Below are 26,506 nucleotides of genomic sequence, written 5' to 3' on the forward strand. Positions count from 1 at the left end.
GACTAAGACAGAGTATATGAAATGCAAATTTACTAATAATAGGAGTAGAGGAGAGAAAGTAGTTAAGACTGACAGCCAAGAAATATCAAAGAGAGCAAATATTCAATACCTTGGGTTGATAATCTAGGAAAATGAAAACATTGAGGAAGATGTCGCACATAAAATTAGAGCTGGATGGGCAAAGTGGAGGTGTGCAACTGGAGTTTTATTTGATCGCCGCAAACTAGAGAAGTTGAATGGTAAGTTCTACAGGACAATTGTGAGATCAACTTTGCTTTATGAGGCAGAATGTTGGGCGGTCAAGAAACAACATACCCATAGAATAAGTGTAGTTCAGATGAGGATGCTGAAATGGATGAGTGGCAAACAAGAAGGTGTAGACTTCGAAATGAATACATTCGGGAGAATTTATGTGTGGCACCAATAGGCGATAAGAGAAAGTAGACTTAGGTGGGTCGGCCATTTGTTGCGCAGACCCAGTGCAGTACCTGTTAGAAGATGCGAATTAGTTAAAGTAAAAGGCTCAAAAAGGGCAAAGGGAAGGCCCAAAAGGACATGGTTGGAAGTACAGAGAAAAGATATGGGTCTTATGGCCTCACTGAGGGTATGGCCCTTAATAGAGAAAAATGGTAGACCAGGATTTGTATAGCCGACCCCAATCAATTGAGAAAAAGATCTAACAATGATGATGATGATGATGATGGTGTCAAGGTTAGAGGGGTGTAGTCAATTTGCGCAAATATAACATCGAGGATGTACGATAAGAATATTGCTTACCTACTTAACTCCCCAAGAGAAAAATACTGAGTCACCAAAGAATCATAAATGACAATCGCCAAAAATATTGAAGTTTTAGTATCTTATCTTCCTTTCATTTTTACCTTGTGTGTACTTCACAGCTTCCGAGTGTTCATTCACTTTCTATCTTGATCAAGAAGTTTCATGAAATTTACAAGGCATATGATGGGAGAAACTAGGAAATAGTATCTTTTATCGATACAAGGATGTCATAGCCATATGGGGTGGAACACTATATTTTTTAGGGTGTTGAGTTTTGAATTTTAGTTGCTGAAGATAAACTTATCATATGATAAGAGTCATAACCACCATAATCCCAATAGACTCTTCCATTTTTTGGCGATTTGCATGATGCATATGGGGATGGAGGAGATGATCATACCTTTCCGAGTCTATTCAAGATCAATTAGGTGGGTCTTCCTGGTTTTGGTGATCATATGCTTTTGATGACACTGTGTCATTAAATGTGTTAATCGTTCTTTGTCGTTCAAAAATTTTCTTTTCAATCTTGAATGGCACATTGCCTTTTGAGTTTGATGCTAAAGCATTCGAGAGGACACAATTTTCTCTCAAACTTGTTTCTAGAGGTGATCAAAGAGCATTGGAGAGAATAGCTTTGATTTGAGACTGCTTTTGTTTCCTGGTTGTTCTCTCTTTGGCAGCCAAACTAGCCAAAACCACAAATCATTTAAAATATAGTTTACGAAAATCTTGCAAATAGCAATCCACGTTTTAGAAAAAATGTGGATTTAATTTCATTTGAAGCCAAACAAGGGGTAAGTATATGATCTGATATGTGATAACCACTATTTCAAAAAGTGGACCTTCCAACGCCTGGGGGGCCGCCTAGGTGGATCTGTGGGCCTGGGCGCATCACCCAGGCCTAGGCGCCCAGGATACCGCCTAAGCGGCCACCCAGCGCCCCGCCCAGAGGCAAAAACAGCTTTTGGTGGGGGCATTTTTTGTCTAATTTTCTATACTAAAGGGCGAAAAATGGGGGTTTTAGGTTCATTTGAAACCTAAAACTTATTTGAACCCATTTTAGAGAAAAAGCCCCCAAAAAATAGGTTTTGGTGATTTCTTTAGCATCGAAGGGTTTCTCAAAGTTATGAGAAATTGATCAAAACATCACTCATTGATATTAGATTTAATTTTTGATGTTTTATGAATCTATTGGGGTTTTTTTTAGAAAATTTGAGTCCTTAAAAGCATCTTTGAGATGGAAGTTTGGAGATTAAGCAATCAAACTCAAAGTGATTTTTTTTTAATTGCTTGTATAAATTGCATTATTTTGAGATGTCTTCTTCGAGACTAATAGGAGTGGTGATCCCAGATGTAAATATGGCTACAACCCACATCCTAATGATAAAAATTGCATAAGATGCAATTTTTGTGAGAAGGATACAAAAGGAGGCATAAACCGGTTCAAGAAACATATTGTCGGTATCAAGGGGGATGTTGCCCCATGTAAAAAGACGCCTGATGTTGTTAAAGAGGAAATAACCAATTTTTTTAATATGATAAAATTGAAAAAAGAGGGGAGATTTGTCTCCATAGCAAAGATTAAGTCGGGTCAATTATGATGATGATGATAGTGATGAGGATAGGATTGGCGAGGGATGTCAAGAGGTAGAAGCAAAACAATCCATTATTAAGGGAAATGGAAAGGGAGTTGTAATTGCTTCTAGTTCTGGTTCTGAGAGTAAGAAGCCTCGAGTTAGAGGTCCTATGGATAGTTTTTTGCCTCGGCCTGACCTTGAGGTTGCAGGAAAGAAAACAAAGAAGCAAACCACCATTGAAAATAGAATGAAGAAGGAAGAGAGAGATAACTGATTATTATCTTGCTACATGGTCTTATTCCTTTCAATACCGTTCGCTTAAGCAGTTTCTATGCCACGATAGTAAAGGCAATTAGCCAATTTGGGCCTGGGATGAAACCCCCAACCCAATATGAGCTTTCAGAGCCTCTTTTGAAAAAGGGGGTGAGTGTAACAAAAGAAGCTGTAGAAGTTAAGCATGCATGGGCTCAGTATGGGGTTTCTATCATGACGGATGCTTGGAGTGATAAGAAGAGAAGAAGTTAGATGAATTTGCTTGTGAATTGTCCTTTAAAGACTATTTTTTTTAGGTTTATTGATGATTGTGATCATATTCATGATGCCCATTACATATTCCAAGTTATAAAGAAGGGAATCAAGGAGATTGGGGAGCATCATTTTGTACAGGTTGTCACAGACAATGCTGCTCTTAATGTTCCTGCAGCTAATTTGTTGCGCATAGCTAATCCTAGAATCTTTTGGACACATGTGCAGCACATTGTATAGACCTCATGCTTGTGAGGCATAAGGTTTCCAACACTGAAACTAATTAAAATCTATACGTAGATTTACAAAGAAGAAAGAGATTGTGAGGCCTGGTGTCACGAGATTTGCGACATGGTACGTATACCTAGATAGCATACATTCGAGGAGAGTGCAGTTGAGGCAGATGTTTACCTTGGATGACAGGAGAGCATACAAGTGGTCCAAGGATCAGGTTGGAAATAAGATGAGAGATATTATCCTTTCTAAGGCTTTTTATGAGATGAAGGGCGCTCTTAAGGTATTTTTTCCTCTTGTCAAAGTCCTCTGCATGGTTAATAATGACAAGCCTTCTATGAGCTATATATAGAGGCTATAGAGAAATGCAAAAGAGAGAGCCCAAAATTTTGATGATGATAAGAACTGCTACAAGCCTGTTTGGGAGATTATTGATGAGAAATGGGATAGGTAGCTACATCGGCAATTGCATGCAGCTGATTATTATTTGAACCCAGTGTGTAGATGTGTTAGTCCCTAATCTTGATATCCAGTATATTATATGTGCAGATGAGCGAATAAATTACAAGTGCTCATTAAAGTCTCTTGGGAGTTTAATGGCAATGAGGCAAAGGACCAAAATTGATCCAGATAGTAATAATATTCTTAAGTTCAACAAGTTCAAGTAATCAAGTTTCATTTTTATAATTCTATTATTTATTTATGATTTTATTTTATATCTTTGCAGCCAATTGGTGGAGCCAACATGGGTGTAGTTCTGCAAATTTACAAAAGTTGGCCATTCGGATTTTAAACCTAACCACTTCCTCATCCGGTTGTGAGCGCAATTGGAGTACTTTTGAAGGGGTAAGGCGGTAGGGGTAATTTGTATAATTGTATTAATAATACATTAACGATAGATTTTAATTAGTTTCATTTGATTTTGTTAGATTCATACAAAGAAAATAAACAGGCTTGAATCAAAGAGGCTCAATGATCTAGTTTATGTCAAGTATAATCGATTCTTGAAGGACAGGTTTGCTAAGAGAGATAAGAGAGACCCCATCAAATCAAAAAATATGGACAATGCTATAAAATGGTTAGTTGATGATGATGAGGTCAAGGGGCATGAAGGATTGACATAGGACATAGTCATGGATGCTTCAGGGACATCAGCTGACCCTCCTAGGGCCACTAGATCTTCTACACAGAGAACGAAGGTGGAGGAGGAAGAGGAAGAGGAAGAAAAAGAGGCAAATTCAGAAGAGATGGAGGATGACCAATATGTCGAGGAGGGTAACAACTCTGATGAATATGATGTCAATGCAGCTGAACTTAATTTTTTTGATGATGAATGATGATGTTGAATAATTATTAAACTTTGAACTTTGATTGAACTATTGTCTATTGAAGATTAGTCATTGTTCCTCATGGTGGTGTAATACTGCAATGTGATTTGTGGATAGTGGATTTGCAGTTCCACTGGATTGGTACTATTTGGTAACTTTGGTTTGGTAATTTGGTTGGTTGGTAAATTTTAAGTTTTAATTGGATATGGATTATGAACCGACTTATGGTTATGCTTATGGAGTGTGCGCTAATGTGTAATATACTTTGAAATCTAATGTGCTTTAAATACTTAATTCTTATATTTTATACAATATATAACTGTAGAATCCTTTTTGGATTCAACTGGGCCGCCCAGGTTCTAGGCGCCCGCCTAGGCGCTAAACGGCCTGGACCCCCCAAGCCGCCTAGGACCCGCCTGGCGCTTTTTGAAACACTAGTGATAACACCACTGCCTTCAAATTAAACATCTCTAGGGTCTCACTTATGGGCATATATCATACTTTCAGAAGATGACAATGTTGTGTTTTCAAATTCAGAGCAATGAGACTCCCTGCATATATCATTTAAAGATGCATAGACTGAAATTAAAACAAATCCTAGAGGTCGTTTAAAACAAAGTTCTCCACATACAAGATTCTAAAAGAAGAAGTGTAGATAAGCTTGAAGCAAAAGATATGATAGGACATCTAGAACAATTGAGAAAGAAAGTAGATTATATATATTACGCAATGAAGGCAAAGGAAGGAAATGTGCAAATCAGTAGATCTTAGGTCCTGATGCACAGAAAAAGTATCATCATCAAATAATTTGTATAATCCTTTTCTCAATGATTTATGTCTTTGCATCGTAGTATAATATGCACAGATCCCAGATTCAATGCAAAATATAATAAGGAAATTCATGGTTATGAGATGCTGAATCGAAGTTTCGAACTTCAAAGAGAAGGTCTGAACATTCACATAATGAAGTATTTCATAAGAAACACCCTAATGCATAATTATTCATTATACAGCCAGGATTTTAAAATTATTTTGTTCTTATAAATTATTGTAAGTTGTCTTGCATCTTAATTTTAACTGCTCCCCCATCTTACAGTTCATGGTCCCAATTAACAACATAATTCGATACTACTGTTCTGCTCTATTATCTGTTGAAGCATTGGTTCAGGAACCATTGTTAAGTTTACATTGACATTTGTAAGTTTGACAAGCAAGGCAAGACTTCACATACAAAGAACCTGAGCTTTCAAAGAAAATGTTGATAAAATTAAAAAGGTACTAAAAATTACAGATACAGTTGCAAACAATTTGCAAAGCTCTCAACACTTCACACTGACTATGCCTCACAAACAAACAGAAAGTACATTAATATGACATCCAAGTGAGATTGTAAAGAGTAAATCAACTCCTTCATATAAATTCATTCAAATAGCTGGATTATCTAAATGCTGAATAACGGTCCAAGGAGATCATTAATGGCTAATGAAGAAACTTTTCCAATAAGCTAGAAATGCAATACAATGATTCAGACTACCATTTTCTGTGCATCCCTCGTTTTTTTAAAAGCACTCTGCATCTCTAGTTTCAGTGAATAACTCCAAACAAATTCAGAGATAAATTAAAAATAACAGCCAATGGGATTTGTTCATAATTGATTAAAATGCTCAAATAATATCCAGAAGAACTACAAAAATGTCACAAGAGAAAACGAAATCCAGAGTGATTCGCTAAACCCACTTTCTCACAAATCAATATCAGGATTCAATACAATGCTCAACTGTGCCCACAAAATTGAAAATAATAAATTAAAAAAGAATCAAAAGAGACCAAAATCCACATTTTTTCACATAACCTACCTTCTCTGTAAGCGGGCGCTTTGGAGGCTTGTAACTCTTCTGGAAAAACAGGTAAATAAGAGCTACAACAAGAATAGCTTCGACCACAAGATGCCCTGGAACCATTAATACATAACATGAGAAGAAATCATAAAAGGGAGATAAAAGTGAATGTAAGACCTGAAGCTTGAGAGCTCGAAGGCCCAAAAAAAAAGATAAAAAAGGAAATTATGGCAAAGCGAAGGCCTAAAAAAAAGATAATAAAGGAAATTACAGCAGAACTAACCATGAATGCGGAAGCCCAAGACCACAGAGGGAGCATCAAAGGCAGCCATGAACAGATTCAGAGTATTGAGAAAAGAGAGCATCATGGCCTCCCAACCACCACTGATTTGCTCGTTCATGGCGAAGTGTTGGAGATTGAGTATGTATGAGAAAGCGTTCAGTAGATCTCAGATCCTCTGAAAATGAATGCCCGACTGCTAACAGTAGGAATGTTTTTCCCGGTTTCGACAGTTCAGTTTGTCAAAAAGCGCCGGTTTAACGCTGGTTGGACTGAAATTTGAGGCAGCCTTGTGGGTTAAAATTCTCGATTGCACACGAATCAAAATGGAACTGGTATAATTTGAGTAACGTTGCAACTGTAAATAATAAATAAATTAAGGTGTACTTCCAAATCTGTTCACCAGATCTAATTTTGGTGTCGACGATTCTTAAGATGATAATCTATTTTTATTTTTAATTATAAAATTTTGAACTTGAAAAATACACCAACATTTTGAAAATAAAGTGTCCCGATAATGTGTTGAAAGATGGACTAAGATAGGCAAAAGTGTTTATAAGGTTGAGGCCTTAATTTGTAGAAGGACTCGGTTTCCATGCGGCCATGCCCGCATATGTAAAAATTCGAGCTTCTTAATAAATTTATTTTTGTGATGGATTTTTGGATTTAATTTTTAAAGATATCTAATCTCTAACATGGACATCATGAATATGAAAAAATAAATCAATTTTTAAAACTAAAAGTAATAATTCTTGTAAGAAAACATTTGGACTGTTAGCTTCCGTTGCTTTTAGATGGAACACCTATTTACATCCATCTTAAACATCCATTTTTAAGATGGATGCTTTACACTTTCTGGATCGCATATGTAGAAATGGGGTTGCCTGCATGAAGCAATTTTCCATTGTAGAATAAGGGTGTACCTATATCTAAAAACGTTGTTCTGACATTGAAAAACAATCTAATTGATCATCTTGGCGTCTAGAGCTGGAGATACGATTAAAAAAAAAAAGATTTTAAGTCCTGAAAATTGTCCATTGTGTAATACATTATCTGTCTCTTTTCAATATTTTCATGCATTTAAAGATCTGCTCGATTTAAACTATTTTTTAATATTAAAATTTTATAACTAGAAATGAAAATGGTTTCTCTGGACATCCTTAAAAATTTTCAAAGCTACACCTCATGACAAAGTTTGGAGGTGCGTCTTGGTTTACCTATTAAGATATAAGATGCTTTAAAGTGTGAATTAAGCGTAAGATATGAAATCCAATAACTATTTTAAAGGTTGAGATTTGTATGAAGTTGCCTCTTTATAATGTAGGGCACACCTCTAAAATTTGTTTAGAGATGTTGTTTCAGTGTTGGAAACCTTATGCTGGCTTAAAAATCCCTAGTTATAAATTTAAAATTTAAAAAATATTATGAATCGAGTAGATCAATAAATACTTGAAAATCTTGAAAATAAACAGTCAAAATAACTAGTCACAAGATGTACTATTTTTTTGGACTTGGAATTCTTTTTTTCTTCATATCTACATATCTCAAGCTTGAGATGATCAATTAGAGGGTTCTCCAACATGGGATATTTGAGGTACATCGTACTTCAATAGCATACAGTTGCAACATCATATAAAACTTTTGCCATTTCTAAATACTGATAACAAAATGGGATTTTTTAATAAAATTCCCCTATTTCACAACATAAATTCCCTTATTTATTTGAACTATTAATTTTGATCTATTTATAATGCTATTAAATCATTTTGATAATGCAACATCAATGAACTCTCTTCCATCTAAAAGTATACACATATTCATTGCTAAAATAATTCATGCTTTTTATGTGAGCATACTGTTTATTTGCTTCCAAAGGCAAAACCCAAGCTAGGGATATTTTTAGCACCCCAAATTTTGGAGATGTATCATCTTCAACCTAAAAAAATAATGTCTTAAAAAAATTTGAACATCGATCATCCAATTTTTGGACAGCGTGATCTAACTGTTAGAGAACTTGAAATCCTTTTTTCTTTTTTTTTGGTTAAAAAAAAGTATTGAGTCGGTTATTTTTAAGTGGATGCCAAATTTTAGGTCCAACGAAACTCCAAAAGACATCATGTTGAGGGGAGCTCAGTGTGTGGGATACCTTCATTATAAGCACCCTTTGAACTTATCATCTCACTATTTATTGGTCTCTTTTATCTATTCTTTTTTAATAAATTGAAATTTTAAAAAATTGGGAAAGAGATTTAGAGACATATGATCTGGAAATTAAATAATTTCAGGAAAAAAAAGAAGTTTCGAGGTTTTAAGCATTTAGTTCAATGCCCACATATAATTTCCAATTCAATTGGTTTGCATCATGAAATCCACGTGAAAAGGTTTTCGTACTTCTCCTAAAGCATAGAAGATCTAAACTTCCCTACCTGATAGCTGTCCAATTTACATCAAGCGAGTCATTGGCTATTTGATCAAGATCTGACGCCTCAGGGTATTTTATTTTTAGTTTTTCTTTTACAATTTGTTTGAAAATGAATTTTGGTATGTGCTATCTATTTAATGAGTCGCACCTAAAAAAATATTAAAAATATTTTTTTGATAAGATATAATGATCAAAATACTTTTTAAAATTTTCAGGGGTATTTTCGTTATTTTATTTTATTGAAATTTTATTTTATATTTTTTATAAGTGCAAGTGTAATAATTTATAGAAAAAAATTAAAAATAAAATAGTGTAGAGACATGACATTGTAATTGAGACCATCTTAACCGTCTAGTCAGAATAGACGGTTAAATAGGGAGAAATATATAAGTTTTACGCAGTAGGGGAAGCATAGAAAGCTTGCCCTTTTCTATTTGTTCTACTCATTACCTTACGGTTCCTATACCCATGACTACGTGCCATGATTCTACTTCAATCCGGTTCCTATCCCCATGAGGGCGTGCCATGGTTCTACTTCAATCTTGTGTTGACTTAATCTTCCCATATATTTTATCGTTACATTGGCTTTGCTAACTAGTCACTTTGCTAGGATACTTTCAAGTAGTCCAGGTCCCTCTAAACGAAGTGATCTTGAGAGAGAGAGTATCAACTAGAAGGGTCCTCAGACCGGCAAGAGCTTTCAATTTGAATAGGAGGGTGGTGATACATCAATGGCAATGGCAAAAGGAACTTAATCATCCAATTTCATAGAGATGTCGAGGTTTCGCCTAAGCATGCAAGGATCTAATGGGACTTTCTCCTTGCGTTCTAGAGGAGGCCATGGAGGCGGAGGAGAAGGAAGCTTACAACCAGAAACGTCAGGCTCGAGTAGGGTTAGACCTGCTAATTACAGTGATGCTCTGATGCTCGGGCCTCAAGCGAGTAGGTCTATTATAGAAACAGTGTAGGTTGTGGAGCTGACTGAAAGAGCTATGGAACCTTAACATCGGATGCTTAAAATTGCACTTGTTTGTTCCTTTGGTCCACAACTTCAAGATTAAGATTTGAGCAATTTTTCTAAGTGGTGTCGGTCCATTTGGAAAAGTTGTTATAGATATAGGCTCATTCGAAATGGTAGAGCGTTAATAATCTTTAATGAAGCATCTGAAGCTAGAAAAGTTTGTAAACAAAGATTATGGAGTTTTAATGGAGTATTAATGACACTGGAATGGTGGCATCCTAAGGCCTCAGCTTCATTTATGCAGCTGCCATCGGTGTGGTTAAGAATTGAAATGGTACCCATTCATTCACACATGGACTATGGATGTTTTTAATATTTTGGCTGAAGAATTTGGGAAGTTATTATAGGTTGATTGGCATACTTCAGTTGGTCATACTTTGGGTTCCTTGCGTATCAAAGTTTTATTCTTTGCCTGAGAAGCAAGTTCTTGAGTCTATTTTTTTTTAAGATTGCTGATGATTATTTCATGATAGGTATGGCGCTGCATTTCTTGGTGTGTACGGCAAGCGAATCCTAATCCTTTTTCATTGCTCCCCTTTAAATATCTTGCAAATTCTATTGAAAGGAGTGAGGTTCCCTTTGTTTCATCTTTTAGAAGGAAGAAGAGTGATGAGGCCTCGACTAGTACTACAAATGAACAGCAGAGCTGGGAACAAGTTAGAAGAAAGGGAAGTACGTGTGGGATTCCTATTTCAAAGAAAAGCATGCCAACAAATGGGTGTGGTAGTAGAAGAAACCCAAATCGCAAAGTAATCTACCTTCCAACATTACTATAACTTCGAGCATTGGTTCGAATGTGAATTCTAATTTAAAAAGCCTTCCCAAATCAGGGGTTCTAGATGATCCGATGAATATTAGTGGGCAGAAGAAACCATTCAATGTTGGTGTAGATATGGAAGCATTTGTAAGGAATTGTCAGGGGCGGCCAGGGTTATCATTCAATGGCCTATTACAGAAAGGGTGCAACTGGGTAGATACATCTTGTGAGAAAGTAAAAGGGAGGACCTGGATAAGACAATACGAGTAGAATACTCTTCTCCGATTGATAGCAATGATATCCAACTGTTATCTATGTTCCATAAAGGATTGATGTAGTGCATGTAGAGGGGAAGATCAATATCCTTGAGAAGGCTGCAAATCTAGATACAAAAGCTCATTATTATAGAGGGTTAGGATGGTTATTTTCAAGGTACATGTCCTCTCTTTTCCTCTAAATTTTTTTTGTTTTCTTATGTGGAAGAGCACAACTTTGCCTCTATTTATACCAATAGAGAGGTAGAATATCATTGTTCATCTATGTTTTTCTTGTTCATCCTTGCACTCAAAGCATACTTTTCAAAGAGAGAGGAAAATGTTCTCTTTGCCTTCCGAAATAATCTCTGTCATTGATAAGTTGTGTGTCCAAGACCTTATTAACGGCACACTATTGTAGAAGGCGCAATAAGGATGTCCTTTTCTAAATGGTAGAGATATTTGCTTCGGAACAACTAACTATTGAAATTTTGAAGATAGCTACAATGGAAAGCCAGATTCTCAAATTTCTCTTCATAGTTTTTGACCCCAACAACCCATCTATTCTGGTAACAAAATCCTCTGATTCCTATAGGGACAATCTCACCTTAAATGGATGAAGAAGAAATCTATTTAGGGGGTTGAGATGAAGGAGAAGGCGAGAGCTATGATCAGGGCCATGACAGTGGAGTACAAAGGCTCTATTAAGATTTCGAAAGAGGCAGCTAAAGAGGAAGAAGGCCAAGCAAAGGAGACACCAAGAAGGAGGTGTACGATGCCACATTGGATTAGGGAGGTCGAATCACTAGTTAAACACTCCCCTTTGTCTGCTGGCCCCTTGGAGGTTGCCAGGAAGGGGACAGACTTCAAATCTAATTAAAGCTCGCGTCTTAGAATGTCAGGGGGCAAGCAGATATCGGTAAAATGGTATCTTTAAGGTGGCCGGTGTCCATGTTTAAGCCACATGCTTTACTCCTACAAGAAACTAAGATGCCATTCCTTGATGCGATGTTAGTCCGTTCTTTTGGGGGCTTAGCTTCTTTTGATTTTACTTTTTCATCTTCCTCTATTTTATTAGGTGGTATGTAAGCAGTCTGGGACACTATAGTTCTTGTGGGGTCTGTTTCGAATATTGTTGATAACAAATTTTCTGTGTATTTTAAAGGCCCTAAGCCTTCTTTTAAGTGGTATGTCTCCTTTCGTGTATGGCTTGAACACTTATAATGAGCACTCCTTTTTTTGTCTTATCCAATGTTATACAAAATGGTAACTGTCCATAGTGTGGAGTTGGAGACTATAATAAAATAGATGGCCGTATGAAACAAATATGCTTAGAGAAATCAACTCGACAATGTCAAAATTCAAGAATTTTATTTTGGGTAACGAATTATATGATTATAATATAATTGGAATGGCCTATTCTTGGTCAAATAATTCTTCTACCTACCCACAAATGTCAAAATGGGATAGATTCTTAGTGAACTCATCATAGGTTACCAAGTTTTTTATGGCAATGGTGAAAGCACTTCCTCAGTGGGCTTCGGATCATATTCCTATAATGCTAGATACATAAAGATATTATTTTAGATTGTCTCCAATCAGATTCAAGTTAATCTGGCTAGAGGGCATGACTTTAAAAAATGCGGTTGTTTTAGGTTGGCAAAATATCCATGTTTTGGGGTGGAGGGAATATATTAATTCAGAAAAGTTAAAGGAGTTGAAACACAAACTTAAGCATTAGGGCAATGATATGTTTGGGAATATGGACCAACAGATTACCCAGGTTTCCAACTCAATTCATTCCTTAAGTCATTGGAACATGACAACGGGGGATTGGATAGGTAACAAAAAGATGAGAGGGGTTCTTAAAGAGGAATTTCAAGAACTGCTTTGCAAGGAGAAAGTATTGTGGTATCAGATATCAAGGTCTAATTAGGTAAAAGAGGGAAATAACAATATGAAATACTTCCATGCAACAATAACTAGAAGAAGAACTAATAGTGTGAGAGGCATATCTATGTGGGTGTTGTTGAGACTGGTTGGGCAAGAAAAGAAAGGGCCCTTTTTAGAGTTTTTATCGAAGACCTTTAGGTCAAAGACTCACCTTAATTTTAATCTAGAGGATGTGCCATTGAAGAAGATCCCTAAGGCCATTGCTTTATATTTGGAGAGGGAATTCATACATGAGGAGATCCATAATGAAATTTTCAATATGCTCAAGGATAATGTTCTTGGGTTAGATGTCTTCCCTATGGCCTTTTTTAAAGAATTATGGAATATTCTAAGTGATGATCCAGTGGTCTTCTTTTAAGAATTTTACCAGAGTGGGATGGTCAACCCAGCATTGAACTCCACTTTTATAGCTCTTGTCCCAAAAAGAAGTATTACAACACTTGAGAACATCAAACCTATTAGGTTGCTTTCTTTGGTCTATTAATTTTTTACTCAAGTGCATACTAATATGCAGAAAAGGATTACATATCAGTTGCTTTCTGGCACATAATTGACTTTAATTAAAGACATACAAATTATGAATAGTGCATTAGTGGTCCAGAAGATGATTCACTCAATGGTCAATGTTGTTAAATTCGTTTTGCTTCGTCCAACTAAAGCAAAGCTAAGAAAAAAACCAATTGCTTTTGGCCCTTTTCAGCCTAATCCGGTCACTTCGGTAAGATTCAAGTCGATTTGGTTGAGTAATGATGATTCGGCCAAGAAAATGAGTGCAGACATGATATTATAGAATATTTTCAATGGAATTTAGAAAAAAAATCAATAGCATATACTATATAATGTTTCCAAGGGTATACATGCTTTTTAAAATAGTTAAAAGTCGAAATTAAAATTTAAAAGGTAAGGGTAAAAGTTAAAACCTAAAATTTTACCTATTATCATCACTTCACCAGTTGAGTTCACCCTTCAAGGCTTCAGCCCCATAGCAGCACAAGTACATAGTCTCTCTCTTTTCTCCCAAGATTGTGCGATTGTGCCCAAAACTCTCTCTATCTCTTCCTCCCAACACTATGCAGCTATGTCCTAATTTACGCTTCCCAGACTGTGCCCTAATTTTGGGACTCTCTCTCTCTCCCCCCCCCCCCCCCCCCAAGCATTGTGTGATTGTGCACTAATTTTTGCCTTTTCAAATTGAACTCTAATTTTGGGACTCTCTCTCTCTCTCTCTCTCTCTCTCTCTCTCTCTCTCTTTTTCAAGATTTTTAAGTTTTCATAGATCTGTTCGATTTGCACTATTTTTAAACCTTTAAATTTTATAGTTAGAAATGAAAATATAGTATTCAAACCACATTTCTTGATACTATTTGAAGGTGCGCTCTACTTTGATTGTTTAAAGCCTTGGCTCTATACAAATTGTACACACACACATACACACACACACACACACACATACACACACACACACACATACACACACACATATATATATATATATATATATATATATATATATATATATATATATATATATATATATATATATATATATATATATATATATATATATGCACACACACACACATATATAGGAATTTTCTATAGTAAGCAACCCCCAAATTACAAGTTTAGAATCCTTTGTCAAATACCTTTTTACCAAAATTGGCCCTACGACAAAGCCTGTTACACAATGGCAGTTTGGACTTTTAGGTCAAAACATGAAAAAACAAATATTTTAAGGAGGGTAAAATTTAAATTTTGAATTTGTAAACTCATCTCTCTCACATGCCTTTATATTCTCTCTCTATCTCTCTCTCCTTGCCGTCCGCCCATCCCCCAACCTCGCTCTCTTGATCTCACACTTTGCCCTTCCCAATCTCTCTCTCTCTCTTCCCTTGCCATCCCCATCCTCTCTTTGTTGATCTCTCTCCTTGCCCTTCCCCATCCCCTCTCTCTCTCTTGATTGAAAAGAAAAGAAGGGAAAATTACATAAAAGCCCCAAAAATGAAATTTCTACGCACTTTACCCCCAACCTAACTTTTCCTAGCAAATTTTTCCCCAAAACCATCTTTCCTAATAAATAAGCCCCCAACTCGAGAAGTTATTGTTTTTTATGAAAATAACCCTTCACGTACCTTCAACGTATAGAACAAATCATTTCACCAACTATGACGAACCCCCTACTTTTGTCGGACCATTGTTGTAAATTGTCTGACATATGAATTTTGTCGGATTATAATTCTACACTACCAGACTGCATATTCTAGACAGCATTATGCTTGATCATAGATTAAAATGCCAGACAACACATTATTCTAGACACAAATGCCGGACTGCACAAATGCCGGACTGCCCCTACTCCAATACTTAATCGTTGGAGCACTACTTGAAATTGATGGATTGCCCCTACTCCAATAACTCAAACACCAGACCGCGACCATAAAATGCCGTGCCGCCCGCTCCAGTAATATAACCACCGGACCAAAGCTTCAAAATGACGGACCGCCATACTCCAGTAAGACATCTGCTGGACCACTCATGTGAAGTGTTGGATTGCTTCAAGGAAGTGCCGAACCTCACCTTTGAAATGCTGGACTGCTCTTCTGGCAATAAGATATCTACGAACTGCCCCTTTGTAAGTGACAGATTGATTTAACAGAGTGCCGGACCAAAGCTTTAAAATGCCGGACCATCATACTCGAGTAAGATATCACCGGACTGCATCGGTGAAGTGCCGGATTCTTCGATGTTAATGCTGGACTGGTCCTTTGAATTGTCGGATTGCCCTTCTGTCAGAGAGAATTCTGCCAGACCACCCCTATGAAGTGCCGGAGTGTTCGACGTTAATGTCAGATTGGTCCTTTGAGTTGCCGGACTGCCCTTATGTCAGAGAGAATTCTGCCGAACCTCCCCTGTGAAGTTCCGGAGCACCCCTTATTCTAGTGACAGCTTTGCTGAACCGCGGTAGCCAAGTCCCAGATTGCCCCTTTTCCAGAAAGCAAATTGTCGGACCACTCTTAGTAAAGTATTGGACGCCTTCTTTAAGTGCTGGACCACTCTTTGATGAATATGATATGAACTTGTAACTGCTTATGCAATGACTAATTCCCAATGGATTGGCTTCAAATAAATCCCAATAGTATGGTATAGAGGGAGAGAGTGTACAAATGTTTTGGAAGCTTTCTCAACACATGAAATGTTTTGCAAGGCAGTGAAATATATTTCAAATATAAAAACACAATAAAAAGTGTTGAGTGCAAAATGTTTATAGCATGTTGCAGCCTTGAATCTCTATACCTATTTCATGAGTACCCTTAAATCTCTATACCCAAAAGAGTGAATCCATCAACAATTTTATCAGCCATATCACTCTCCTACGCATTGACCATATCATATCAATCTTTACAAACTCATGGCTTGACCAAGTTTCAAAGTAGAACTACATTGATAAAGAAATGAGTTCATTCAAATATAAAAGTAAAAAATACATCTAAACTATAAATACATTGAGTAGTTTGTAGATTTCCTTTAAAAGGATATTGTTATTAGATTTTGTTTCCATTAACATAATGATACCAAAAGGAATGGACATTTCATTTGCTAGCTGCTATGATAGAGTAGATTCAATTGTACAAAAAGAATGAACATTTCTCTCTTTTAAACTCACTACTTAACATCTGTTTCAAACTCACTACTTAACATCTGTCTCAAAAAAAGGTTCATAGCCTTTGCAAAATTTCCCACAAAGTTAGTGCTACAAATTAAAAAGACAGAATAAAAAAGATAAGTACAAGCATATGCCTTCAAGTGGCTGCTTTACATGTTGCCCTGTTATGACCAACTCCTCTGCACCGACTATAGTGAATAGGTTTCATTGATACTTCCTATGACATGATGCTCTTCTTTTTAGGTCGGCAAGGAGGGCACCTTGAGTGAGGTGGAAGCACTCTTACTCCCTCTGGAAGAAACTGTCCACGTAAACTACGCCTAGACAAGTCGATCAAGGTAACTGGCATGATAGCTATAAAATATATTTCATGAAATTTTGCAACTGTGAAATATTCGTCACAATAGTCAACGGGATCCTTATGCATTCCTTGAAGGGCTTTACAAGCATGCTTGTAAGGAAAACCCGTTATTTGCAAACCCCGGCATTCACATTCTCGTGCAATAATATTTACCTTATAATTCATGCGATCACCCCTTGCGTCATACACTACTCCATTTGATACCACATTGACCTTTACGGAAAGGGATTGCTTTATGACCTTTCTTAGTTTGTTTTGAGCTTTCAGGGTAAGTGTTATAGTCTAAGTTTCAGCTTTCAAGCTGTGAGTGGCCATTAGTTCCATGATTTGTCTCCTATTCAAGTCAACGCAGTGGAGAATTGGTATATCTCGTGTGTCTAGAATCCACTTGCTATATGACTCAGCCACATTAGTTGTTACTTGGTCATGTTAATTACCCTTGAACTGTGATGTGGCCCAACAGTTTGGTGATGCTTCCATGAATCACTTGAATGCGTCATCGGAAAGTGATCTAATTTCCATCATTTTATCAAAATAATCTTGCTGCCTATATATTCTACATGCTCTGATAAAGGCACATACAACTTTTTGTGACGCTCTTCTTGTATATCATTGCTTGTCCCAATATTGCATGAGTGATCTCTTTTCCATATTTTAATTCTAAAAACATTCGTCTTGCCAAGTTTCACAACATATATCTCCCATTTACATCCATCACCCTTTCATTTTTGCCCTTATGTGATACCCCTCATTTTTAACAAGACGGTATGTGACAATGGTTTACTATAGCAAACTTGCTAAGGGCTTCTCGAAAATCTTCTAAAGATTCAAATTACTGTCCTATCCTAGAAAGTGCATCCTCCCATGTGCTAAGCAACCTTAGTGCATTGCTTTGTTCGGAGCTAAAGACCAAAACATTAGAGGATTGTGGGGGTTTGACATCTTCAACTGTCATAGTATTATGTGAAGTACGTCTACCCCTACGTTCACTCCCATCAAATCCATAGACGAACACTTGATTCTCACCTTCATGGGCGTTCAACATCCTAACAATATCATCGTTAATGTATAGGTTCAGAATAAAAATTTTATTTCTTAGGACAAATACTTCAAAGATATCAAGTGGATGTCAAGTGAGAACCGCACTGCTACATATTTTCGCATGTCATCTAACCTAGTTCTATTGTCAATCATAAATGTACATGCATTACAACTAATATAGTATAAAGTCCCATCGACACTTGATCGGAGTTCTCCACCAAAAATATAATAAATCAATATGTTATCACCCATTTTCTTTTGTCCTACACAAGATTTGTAATAGTTTATACTCCACACATTGCATTACAACGTCTTAATACTAGCCTTGAACTTGCGGAAGTTTGGCAAGCTGATATATTTTTTTTAAAGAGCTACAATTAAATTTTAACAAGAGGTAGGCATAATGTTAGGGGGTATATAACCTACAAAAATAATAGCTACTTCTAAAATCAACAAGTCCTAGGCATAATTTTTGTTTTTTAATGACAAACTAAATTTGAACAAGAGAAATAGGATGGATCATTCATACCCAATATTTATAGCAAAACATACCAAAAAATTACAACCCGCTAATAACATTCAAGCCCTCAAATTACAATAGAGATAAAAGTTTTAATAGAAAGGATAATCAAGATGATAACCGAGAGGATAAACGATAAAATAGAGAGGTGATCACATTCAAGTCAATAGAGAGTAAATTTACAATAGAGAATAAAAATTTACAACTACCAATAACATCCAAACTCTAAAGGATACCACATTCCAACCAATCATCTATTCTTTTAAATAGTTTTAACTGAGTAGATAATCGAGAGTGAGAAACAGAGGCACAGGAATTCAATTTCTTCACTCTGATTTGAATCTTCAATTCATGCACGAAGAATCTATCTAGCCACGAGAGAAATGTGACATCAATATATATCATCAATAATTTGCCTAAATAAAATCCAATAAGGTAAAATTTCATGTGGGATCAAAGAGAAACACAGATGGAAATGTAAACATTATTGAAAAAGAGAATATGATAATGATTTGGGGCTAAGAATGTCACAACAATTTATTTTTTATTTTTATAAGAAATAAATAAAATAGTATTTCATACCTTTGATGGGGCTGATTTGGCACTAAGACATCGAGCTACAAATCGAGCTCGGGCTTTGGGAGCTTGGGCTAGTGCTGAGAAATCGATAGCCTGAGATGTTTCACAGAGTCAGTGAGAGATCGGGTAGTGGGTCCTTCGTAGAGAGAGAGAGCGAGAGATAGGGTGAGAGCTCGGGCCTTGGATTCAGGTAGAGGGATCAAGAGAGAGGGAAAAGCTCGGTCTTGCTTCGGGAGAGAGAGTGAGAGAGAGGGAGCTCGGGCCTGGTTTGGGGGAGAGAGATCGAGAGAGAGGGAGCTTGGGCCTGGTTTGGGGGACAGAGACCGAGAGAGAGGGAGCTCGGGCCTAGTTTGGGGGAGAGAGCGAGAGAGAGGGAGCTCGGGCCGATGTGGAGAGAGAGAGCGGGAGATAGGCAGACATAATGGGTCCTTAGTAGAAAGAGAAAATGATAAATAATGAGTTAGGTCAACGTGTGGGGTAAGGGAAAGGTATTTTAGTCTCTTTTTTTTCTTTTTTGTTTTTGTTTTTGTTTTTGCTTTTTTTGTTTTTGTTTTTTTTTGTTTTTTGCTTTTTTTTTGTTTTTTGAGTTGGGGGTTTATTTGCTAGAAAAGATGGCCTTGGGGAAAAAGTTTCTAGGAAAGGCTAGGTTGGGGGTAAAGTTCTTATAAAGTTTATTTTTGAGGGTTTTATGCAATTTTCCCAAACAAAAAATACCCCTGCAAACATGGAAGTGCTCCTCTTCTCCATTGCTATCAAATGCAGAGTTTTATTTAGGAACAAGATCATCAGAGGTGAGATTTTGGTAGCTTTCTGTGTTTTGCTTTTTTGGTAAAGATTTTTCATTTTTGTGTTTTTCTTTTTGTGCTGAGGTTTTTACAAGATTTTGGTAGTTTTCATTTTTGGTGAACAAGATTATCAGAGGTGAGATTTTGGCAGCTTTATGTGTTTTTCTTTTTTGGATGTGATTTTGGTAGGTTTTTTTTTTTTGATTTAGTAGATTTTATTTCACGTTCACATGATGAAAGAACCTACGCAATATGATTTGAGAAGAAAGAACCCTACGCCATATGATTTTTTGTAGGTTTTATTTCACATTCACGTGATATCAACCAATGAAATATCCATTCACACCAGATAAGAATATCGAGCTCAATATCATTTGTTTTCATTTTTTTGGTTTTATTTATGGGTTTTTCTTCAAGAATTTACTCTGTTTATTTATGTATTGATTGATTTATTGGTGTAGGGTTCGTTCTTCATTTTGATTTTCTCTATATTTATGTTTGTATAAGCAACTACCACACTGAAAGCCCCACATATTGAGAGCAGTTGGAATGACATTCTTACTTGAAAATATGCTTCAAGATACACTAAAATTTTTCATGTTTGAAAAATGCCCCACCCATTTTTTTACATTTTGATTCCATTTTTTTCCCCTTGATTCTGCAATACTTTTCATAGTTAATTTTGGATCAAGTGAATGATATTTTGTTATTTTCAGTATAATAAATATATGATGATAGGAAAGACTGGAGAAATGCTATTGAGTATGGTTTTATTTATTTGTTTGATCTATTCACAGCTTAATCTGGTGTGCATTTTGAAGGCGAACTGTATGGGGCAGCGTGAGTAGGAGGCCCTGGTTTGAAGTGTGGTGATGAAGATATTTGGTTTAAAAGCCATAACGTAAAGGCATGAGAGCTTTTAGCTCATGTATTTTCAAGGCCAAAAATTCTTCTTGAGAGAAACATAGAGAGATGGAATAATGGTGTAATCCTATAATTAGAATTTTATGCAAACAGTGTTAATGGAGATCTCTCTCTCTCTCTTAAATTTTAAAACAATTGATGTACTTTATTTTGCGCTTACATAAATAAAGTTTTTTTTTTTTTTTAGTGGGAAGTTGTGATTTGAACCTTTAATTCTCTCTCTCTCTGTCTCTCTGAATAATTTACTACTTATTACAAGATGTGTAGAGTGTGATCATTTGGCCATTCCATATGAGTAGGGCATGCTAGCTGGTTTGCATATCAGACTGTCTTTGAGCGGTAACATATGTTTATTACACTTTTCTCTTTCTTTTTGTTCTGATTGTTTTTGGGGTTAGGAGAGGGTTGGAGCGCAGGATGTGGTACTGTCCTTACAGGTTATCAATCTCAGATGGAAGTGGCATGCCGTCACTTAAGGTCGAGCTAGAGCTTATGTGGGAAAGTCATTATATACATTTTGTTAGAAAGAAACTTTTAGTGAAGCCTATTCTAAATGCTATACCATGCAAGGCCTAGCTCCTCACCTATTGCATATTTTCATGAAAATTAATGCAATAAGGTATGATCTGGACAAAGCATATTAATAATAACCTTGTGAGAAGTCATTCATTACATCTATCAGCCTGGCATTTGTCTTCAACTTATTTTTATAAACACACAAACAATAGTGTTAACTTATAAACCTATCAACAATATTCTCTAAGTATTGCTGCCCTGCTGGGACTGCCATATCTCAATATCCCATGGGAAAATGCAGTCTTTGCCCTAATGCATTCACAAGGAGCACAGAATGACACTTCATTTGAAATCCTATCCAATGACTTATATGTGTGAATTGCAATTGAAAGCATAAATAACTTTCCCTCCAACCTCTATTAGAACAATAATTAGCAAAAGATGGAGCATTTGATCAAGTAAAAGTATGTTCATTACATTTGATGCACAACATCAATATTGCATCCACATTTCACCTTACAATAACTTCTCAACAAAATCGCTGGGATGACAATTATTATGTACAACTCACCAAAAATTGTATGCTCTAACATATAATGATTACCTACTAAATTAAGCTCTTTTTTAATTCCTATAATCATGGTCAATTTGGCCACAATATCTACGTTTCTTAGCGAAATAAAGGAAACTTACAATATCTTGGTTTGTTGGCCACTACAAATGGGGCTCTATCTCTATCCTATTTTGAGGAGACGGCCTTTTTGTGATAGACCGAGTTGGGTTCTTTTCATGGGCGCTTTTACAATGAAGTCCATTTTTATCCTTTGCAGTCACTAGACTTGCATTGGATATTTCATCAACCATAGGAGACCTCATGCATTCTATTTCTTCAATATATTCCAAAGTTCTTGAAAATTACTCCATAATGAACTTGTAATAATCATCAAATCTTGCACCTTTCATACCAATTGTTGATGCTAATGATCGTATAGTTTGGACACGCTCAACATACGCAATTGATGTGCTCGAGCTATCATTTGATATTAATGATGTAGAGCGCTTTCAACATTTTGGCAGATATTGGTCTGGAATTTGAATAAAATTTTCCTTAAAGAGAACATGAAGAGAATGCCTACAAATGATTCCTGTAAACTCGAACCTTTTACAACTGCAATTGATATTATTGTCTCCGACCATCAAAGAAACTTTTTACCCTCTTTCTTTCTTTGAAAAGTGTGTCACTTCCCTAGGTTCCATCATCCTTTCGAGATGTCAAATATTGGAAAGATGAAATAATTTCTTCTTGAATAGCTTAGAAAATGCATAAGTAGTTAAGACATGTGCTCCATGGTCTTTGAAAGGGCACATTGTTCGAACATCCACATTGTTGGACTTTTGTAGCATCAAACGTCGTTAACCCTCTACATCTCTCATCTCAATAACAACAGTCATATACAAAAAGGATACAAAAAATATAAATAAAAAATAACATGCCAATATCTTGAAACATTAAGGAAGACAATGAGATCACTATTTCTTATATCTGATCTATCAATTCATTAAGTGGAGTTTGTGAACCTAAGAACTGTTTTATAGATGCATTGTTGGAATCTGAATGTCCTGTTGTCTTCATTCCAGCAAAAAAGTGGCTTCTCAAGTATGGTAATGCCCAAAACTCTTTTAAATTCCATAGGTTGTTATTATGTCTATTTGAATGCCATTCAAACTTATTGACTAATGCATTCCAGTCTTATTCAAAATCTTCAATGGACTCAAGATTATATATCTTGTAAAAATCGCTGTCAAACTTATTGTATCTTTTAGCAAGGAGGAGGTAAAGCCAACCAGATAATTTTGATAATAAGTGCCATATACAAAATGCATATTTAGTGTTGGGGAGTTCCTTACAGATTGCTTCTTGGAGAGCCAAGTCTTGATAAGTTAGGATTGTTTGTCGCATCTTTCCATTCATTAGACCTACTAATGCCTACACCCATATAATGCTTTGGAAATACTAAAAACATGTAAGCATGCTCAAACACACATCATTGATAAGAATATCAAATAACTCAAAGCTAAAAATTTGTAGAATATCACATTCCTGCATTGCCCATGCAAAAGATTGAACTCTTTCATCTTGTAGTAGAAAACACCCAAATAAACAAGTGCCACCATGGTTATTGACATCCACCCAAATGCCGAACGACATAAAGTAACCATTTGACTAGCAGGTTGTATCGAAAACTACCACTTCACCAAAGATCTCATATGCATGAGAACAAGAACCATGGGACCAAACAATATGCTCCAACCTATTATCTTCACCAATTGTAAAATCCTACTTTAAATCTAATCTTTATCTTTTATTTGCTTACCTTTTGTTAAGAGAAAATGAACATCAATGTCATGGTTCACATTGTTTATAGCACATACAAAGTTATAGATATGCTTATCTATAGATGGTAACTTCCCTAGTTTAAGACCCCACTCTATTTCAAACAACCGCATCATATCTCTAACACATATACCAACCTTTGCAAATTGTAGAGTATGATGCTTATAGCTTTATGAAATATTACGATAAGCAATAGAAAATCTAACTTCTTGTGGCTCGAGAACATCATGATTGTGTAAATTATCAAAAGTTACAACACACCAATTTGAAATATTCAAATCTATGACTTCTGCAATACTCATATTCGCTCCACAATTGCATTTCCTTGATGATCGATCACTTTGTCCTCTATTTTCAGACAACTCTTTGTTTGTTAAATGGCCTGCGCTATGGCAAACATAACATCTTCTAATAGTTCCGTTGCCATCCCCATCCTTTTCAATTGTTCGTTGACGACGCACTAAAAATCCCCATGCCTTAGCAAAACTCTTGTCAAATTCATAAGCATCATCATGAGTTGAAATATTTGCCTATGGTATGGAATTAAATCACTAGGAACTGTTTCTAATAGGTTTTCTTCAAGTTATGCCTACTTATGTACCTGTAAAAAAGACTCAAGTTTGATTGTGAGTACCTGTAAAAAAAAAGTCTCAAATAGATAATGTTACTACAATAGAGATTTTTGGAGCATGTTCGTTAAAAATTACAATGGCTATGTAAATCAGAACCATAAAGACATCCATTTCGGCCAAAACTAGCTGAATTCAAGCAAATATATTTCTAACTATACATAACAAAAAGAAACCCAAATTTGTAAAATTGCAAACCCAAATATCCATCCATTTTACATTTTTTGTTTAAGCATTTTTTGCTCTTACCATAAAGGATATAAAATAAAAAAAAGTCAAGAACCTAAGTAGCATAATTTCCACTACTGGTAATGGAGATGCAAAATTTCATAAACTAGCCCATATGCAAATTTCACTTGAAACTGAGAATTGTAGAGTCGTACATTTTTTTTGTAGAATCATAACAAGCAAATCAATAGAGCTACTAATACATCAACAACTTATATATAATCCATATATCAGTATATCATATATCGAAAAAGTTAATAACCATAATAAGTAAATAATACATCAATAATCATATACTCATATATATTAGCGAACCAAACTATCAGCCAACTCAAATGAAAATTGTAGTGTAAAGTTCAAAAGCATATTACAGTCATTAACAAATAAAATATTTATCAACAAAAGGAAAAACAAATAACAAATTTAGTGAGAGAGAGAGAGAGAGTACCTGAGCGATGTATCTCCTTGGGCTGCGAGAGAGTACTAAGAGATCCAGAGAGAGTGAGTGGAGGGAAGGGGATTTGATATTGAGAGGGAAATAAATGTTGGGGTTCTACGAGAGAAAGGAGAAGAGTGATGGGGATTAGACATGCAATGAAGAAAAACCCACAAATTTTTTAAAGTTGAACCCTCCTAACTCCTCCTAAAACCCACAAAATTTCAAATTCTCTGACAATGTAAGAGTGTTCTCAGACAAGGGTGAACCCTAGAAACTTTGGGGGCTTATTAATCTGAAAACTTGAACTTTTCAGATTGAACCCCCATCATTTTGCTTATGAACCAAGCATTTAGAAGAGACAGATATATAATAAGAATGACGATAGAAAAACTAGGGATTTCATTCTAAAGCATATATCTGTACCTGAAAAATGCTTTTTAAGAAAAAAAGATATACTTCTGAGTATACTATATCTCTCAAGAGTTTTTTTCGTGAGAGTTTTGAAAACTTGAATTTTTTAGATTGAATCCCCATCATTTTGTATATGAACTAGGTATTAGGAGAGAGCATCATTTTGTATATGAACTAGGTATTAGGAGAGAGAGAGAGAGAGAGAGAGAGAAAAGGAAGAGCGATAGAAAAAACAAGGGATTTCATTCTAAAGCATAGATAGGTACACGAAAAGAAGAGCGATAGAAAAAACAAGGGATTCCATTCTAAAGCACAGATATGTACATGAAAAATGTTCAAAAAGAAGAAGCATAACTCTTAGTATGCTATTTCTCTCAAGAGTTTTTTTTATGAGAGAGAGAGAAGGGATGGAGTTTTGGACCCCTGAATTTTTTTCATCAGATAGAAACTGGAGGTAGAGAGAATGGAGGGAGTTTTGGGGCGAGGTTAAAAATTTAAAACATCTTTCGTTTTTTTTTTATTGTGAAAACAACTGTCCAAAGTGCCCTTTTATTTAAGGTTTGTCAAATGGTAATATAAGGGCATTAGGGGTAAAAAAGAGGTTCACAAGGGACTCTAACTTAAACATATGTAATTTGTGGTATATGCTAGGGTTAGCCCACTAGCTTATGGAATAGTATAAACTTAATGGCCCAGATTGAATCTGGGTCGATCTGATGGTCAGGACTGTATATCCAAATATAATTTTAATATTTTTTATATAAATTTAAATAGTATGAAATTTGGAGCATAAAGTATTCTCATCAAGGTTCATTTAATAAAAATATTAAAAAAATAATTCACATAAATAAATTGACCAAAATACCCTTGAAACATTTCAAGGGTATTTTGGTCAATTTAATTTATGCTAATTGTTTTTTTAATATTTTTTTTATATTTGACTGTTATTGAAGAACAAACACTCTAAATTTCAAGTAATTTAGATTTGTAAAAAAAAACTTAAAATTCAATTACAAAATACATATGTGATCATTGGATCAGTCCA

At 35.6% G+C, this 26,506-nt stretch overlaps 1 protein-coding gene and 2 long non-coding RNA genes across 7 annotated transcripts in view; 1 reads left to right on the forward strand and 2 right to left on the reverse strand.

The window, feature by feature from the left end:
- LCB1 (long-chain base1) overlaps positions 1–6,806 on the reverse strand; it is a 47,703-nt gene extending 40,897 nt beyond the window's left edge. For all 4 annotated transcript variants that reach the window (XM_020669956.2, XM_006848513.4, XM_088873749.1 and 1 more), the window contains exons 1-2: positions 6,566–6,806; positions 6,301–6,395 (exon numbers count right to left, since the gene is read on the reverse strand). In XM_020669956.2, the coding sequence (XP_020525615.1) occupies positions 6,301–6,395; positions 6,566–6,683 (213 nt within the window). In that variant the 5' untranslated portion in view covers positions 6,684–6,806. The remainder of the gene's footprint in view (positions 1–6,300; positions 6,396–6,565) is intronic.
- A 12,800-nt stretch (positions 6,807–19,606) lies between these two features.
- LOC148780809 (uncharacterized) lies at positions 19,607–21,036 on the forward strand. Its single transcript, XR_016060743.1, has 2 exons — positions 19,607–19,925; positions 20,717–21,036. It is a non-coding gene; the product is annotated as an uncharacterized LOC148780809 (long non-coding RNA).
- A 2,662-nt stretch (positions 21,037–23,698) lies between these two features.
- LOC148780810 (uncharacterized) lies at positions 23,699–25,933 on the reverse strand. 2 transcript variants are annotated; one of them, XR_016060526.1, is made up of 2 exons: positions 25,060–25,933; positions 23,699–24,355 (listed from the first exon to the last, which is right to left on the reverse strand). It is a non-coding gene; the product is annotated as an uncharacterized LOC148780810 (long non-coding RNA). The 2 variants fall into 2 exon arrangements; XR_016060527.1 differs by having other exon boundaries at positions 23,699–24,388.
- Between the last annotated feature and the right edge of the window lie 573 nt (positions 25,934–26,506).

Source organism: Amborella trichopoda, chromosome 8, assembly GCF_054954075.1.
Source record: "Amborella trichopoda isolate Santa Cruz 75 chromosome 8, AtrichopodaSantaCruz75HAP2 v2.0, whole genome shotgun sequence".
Taxonomy (NCBI): Eukaryota; Viridiplantae; Streptophyta; class Magnoliopsida; order Amborellales; family Amborellaceae; genus Amborella; species Amborella trichopoda.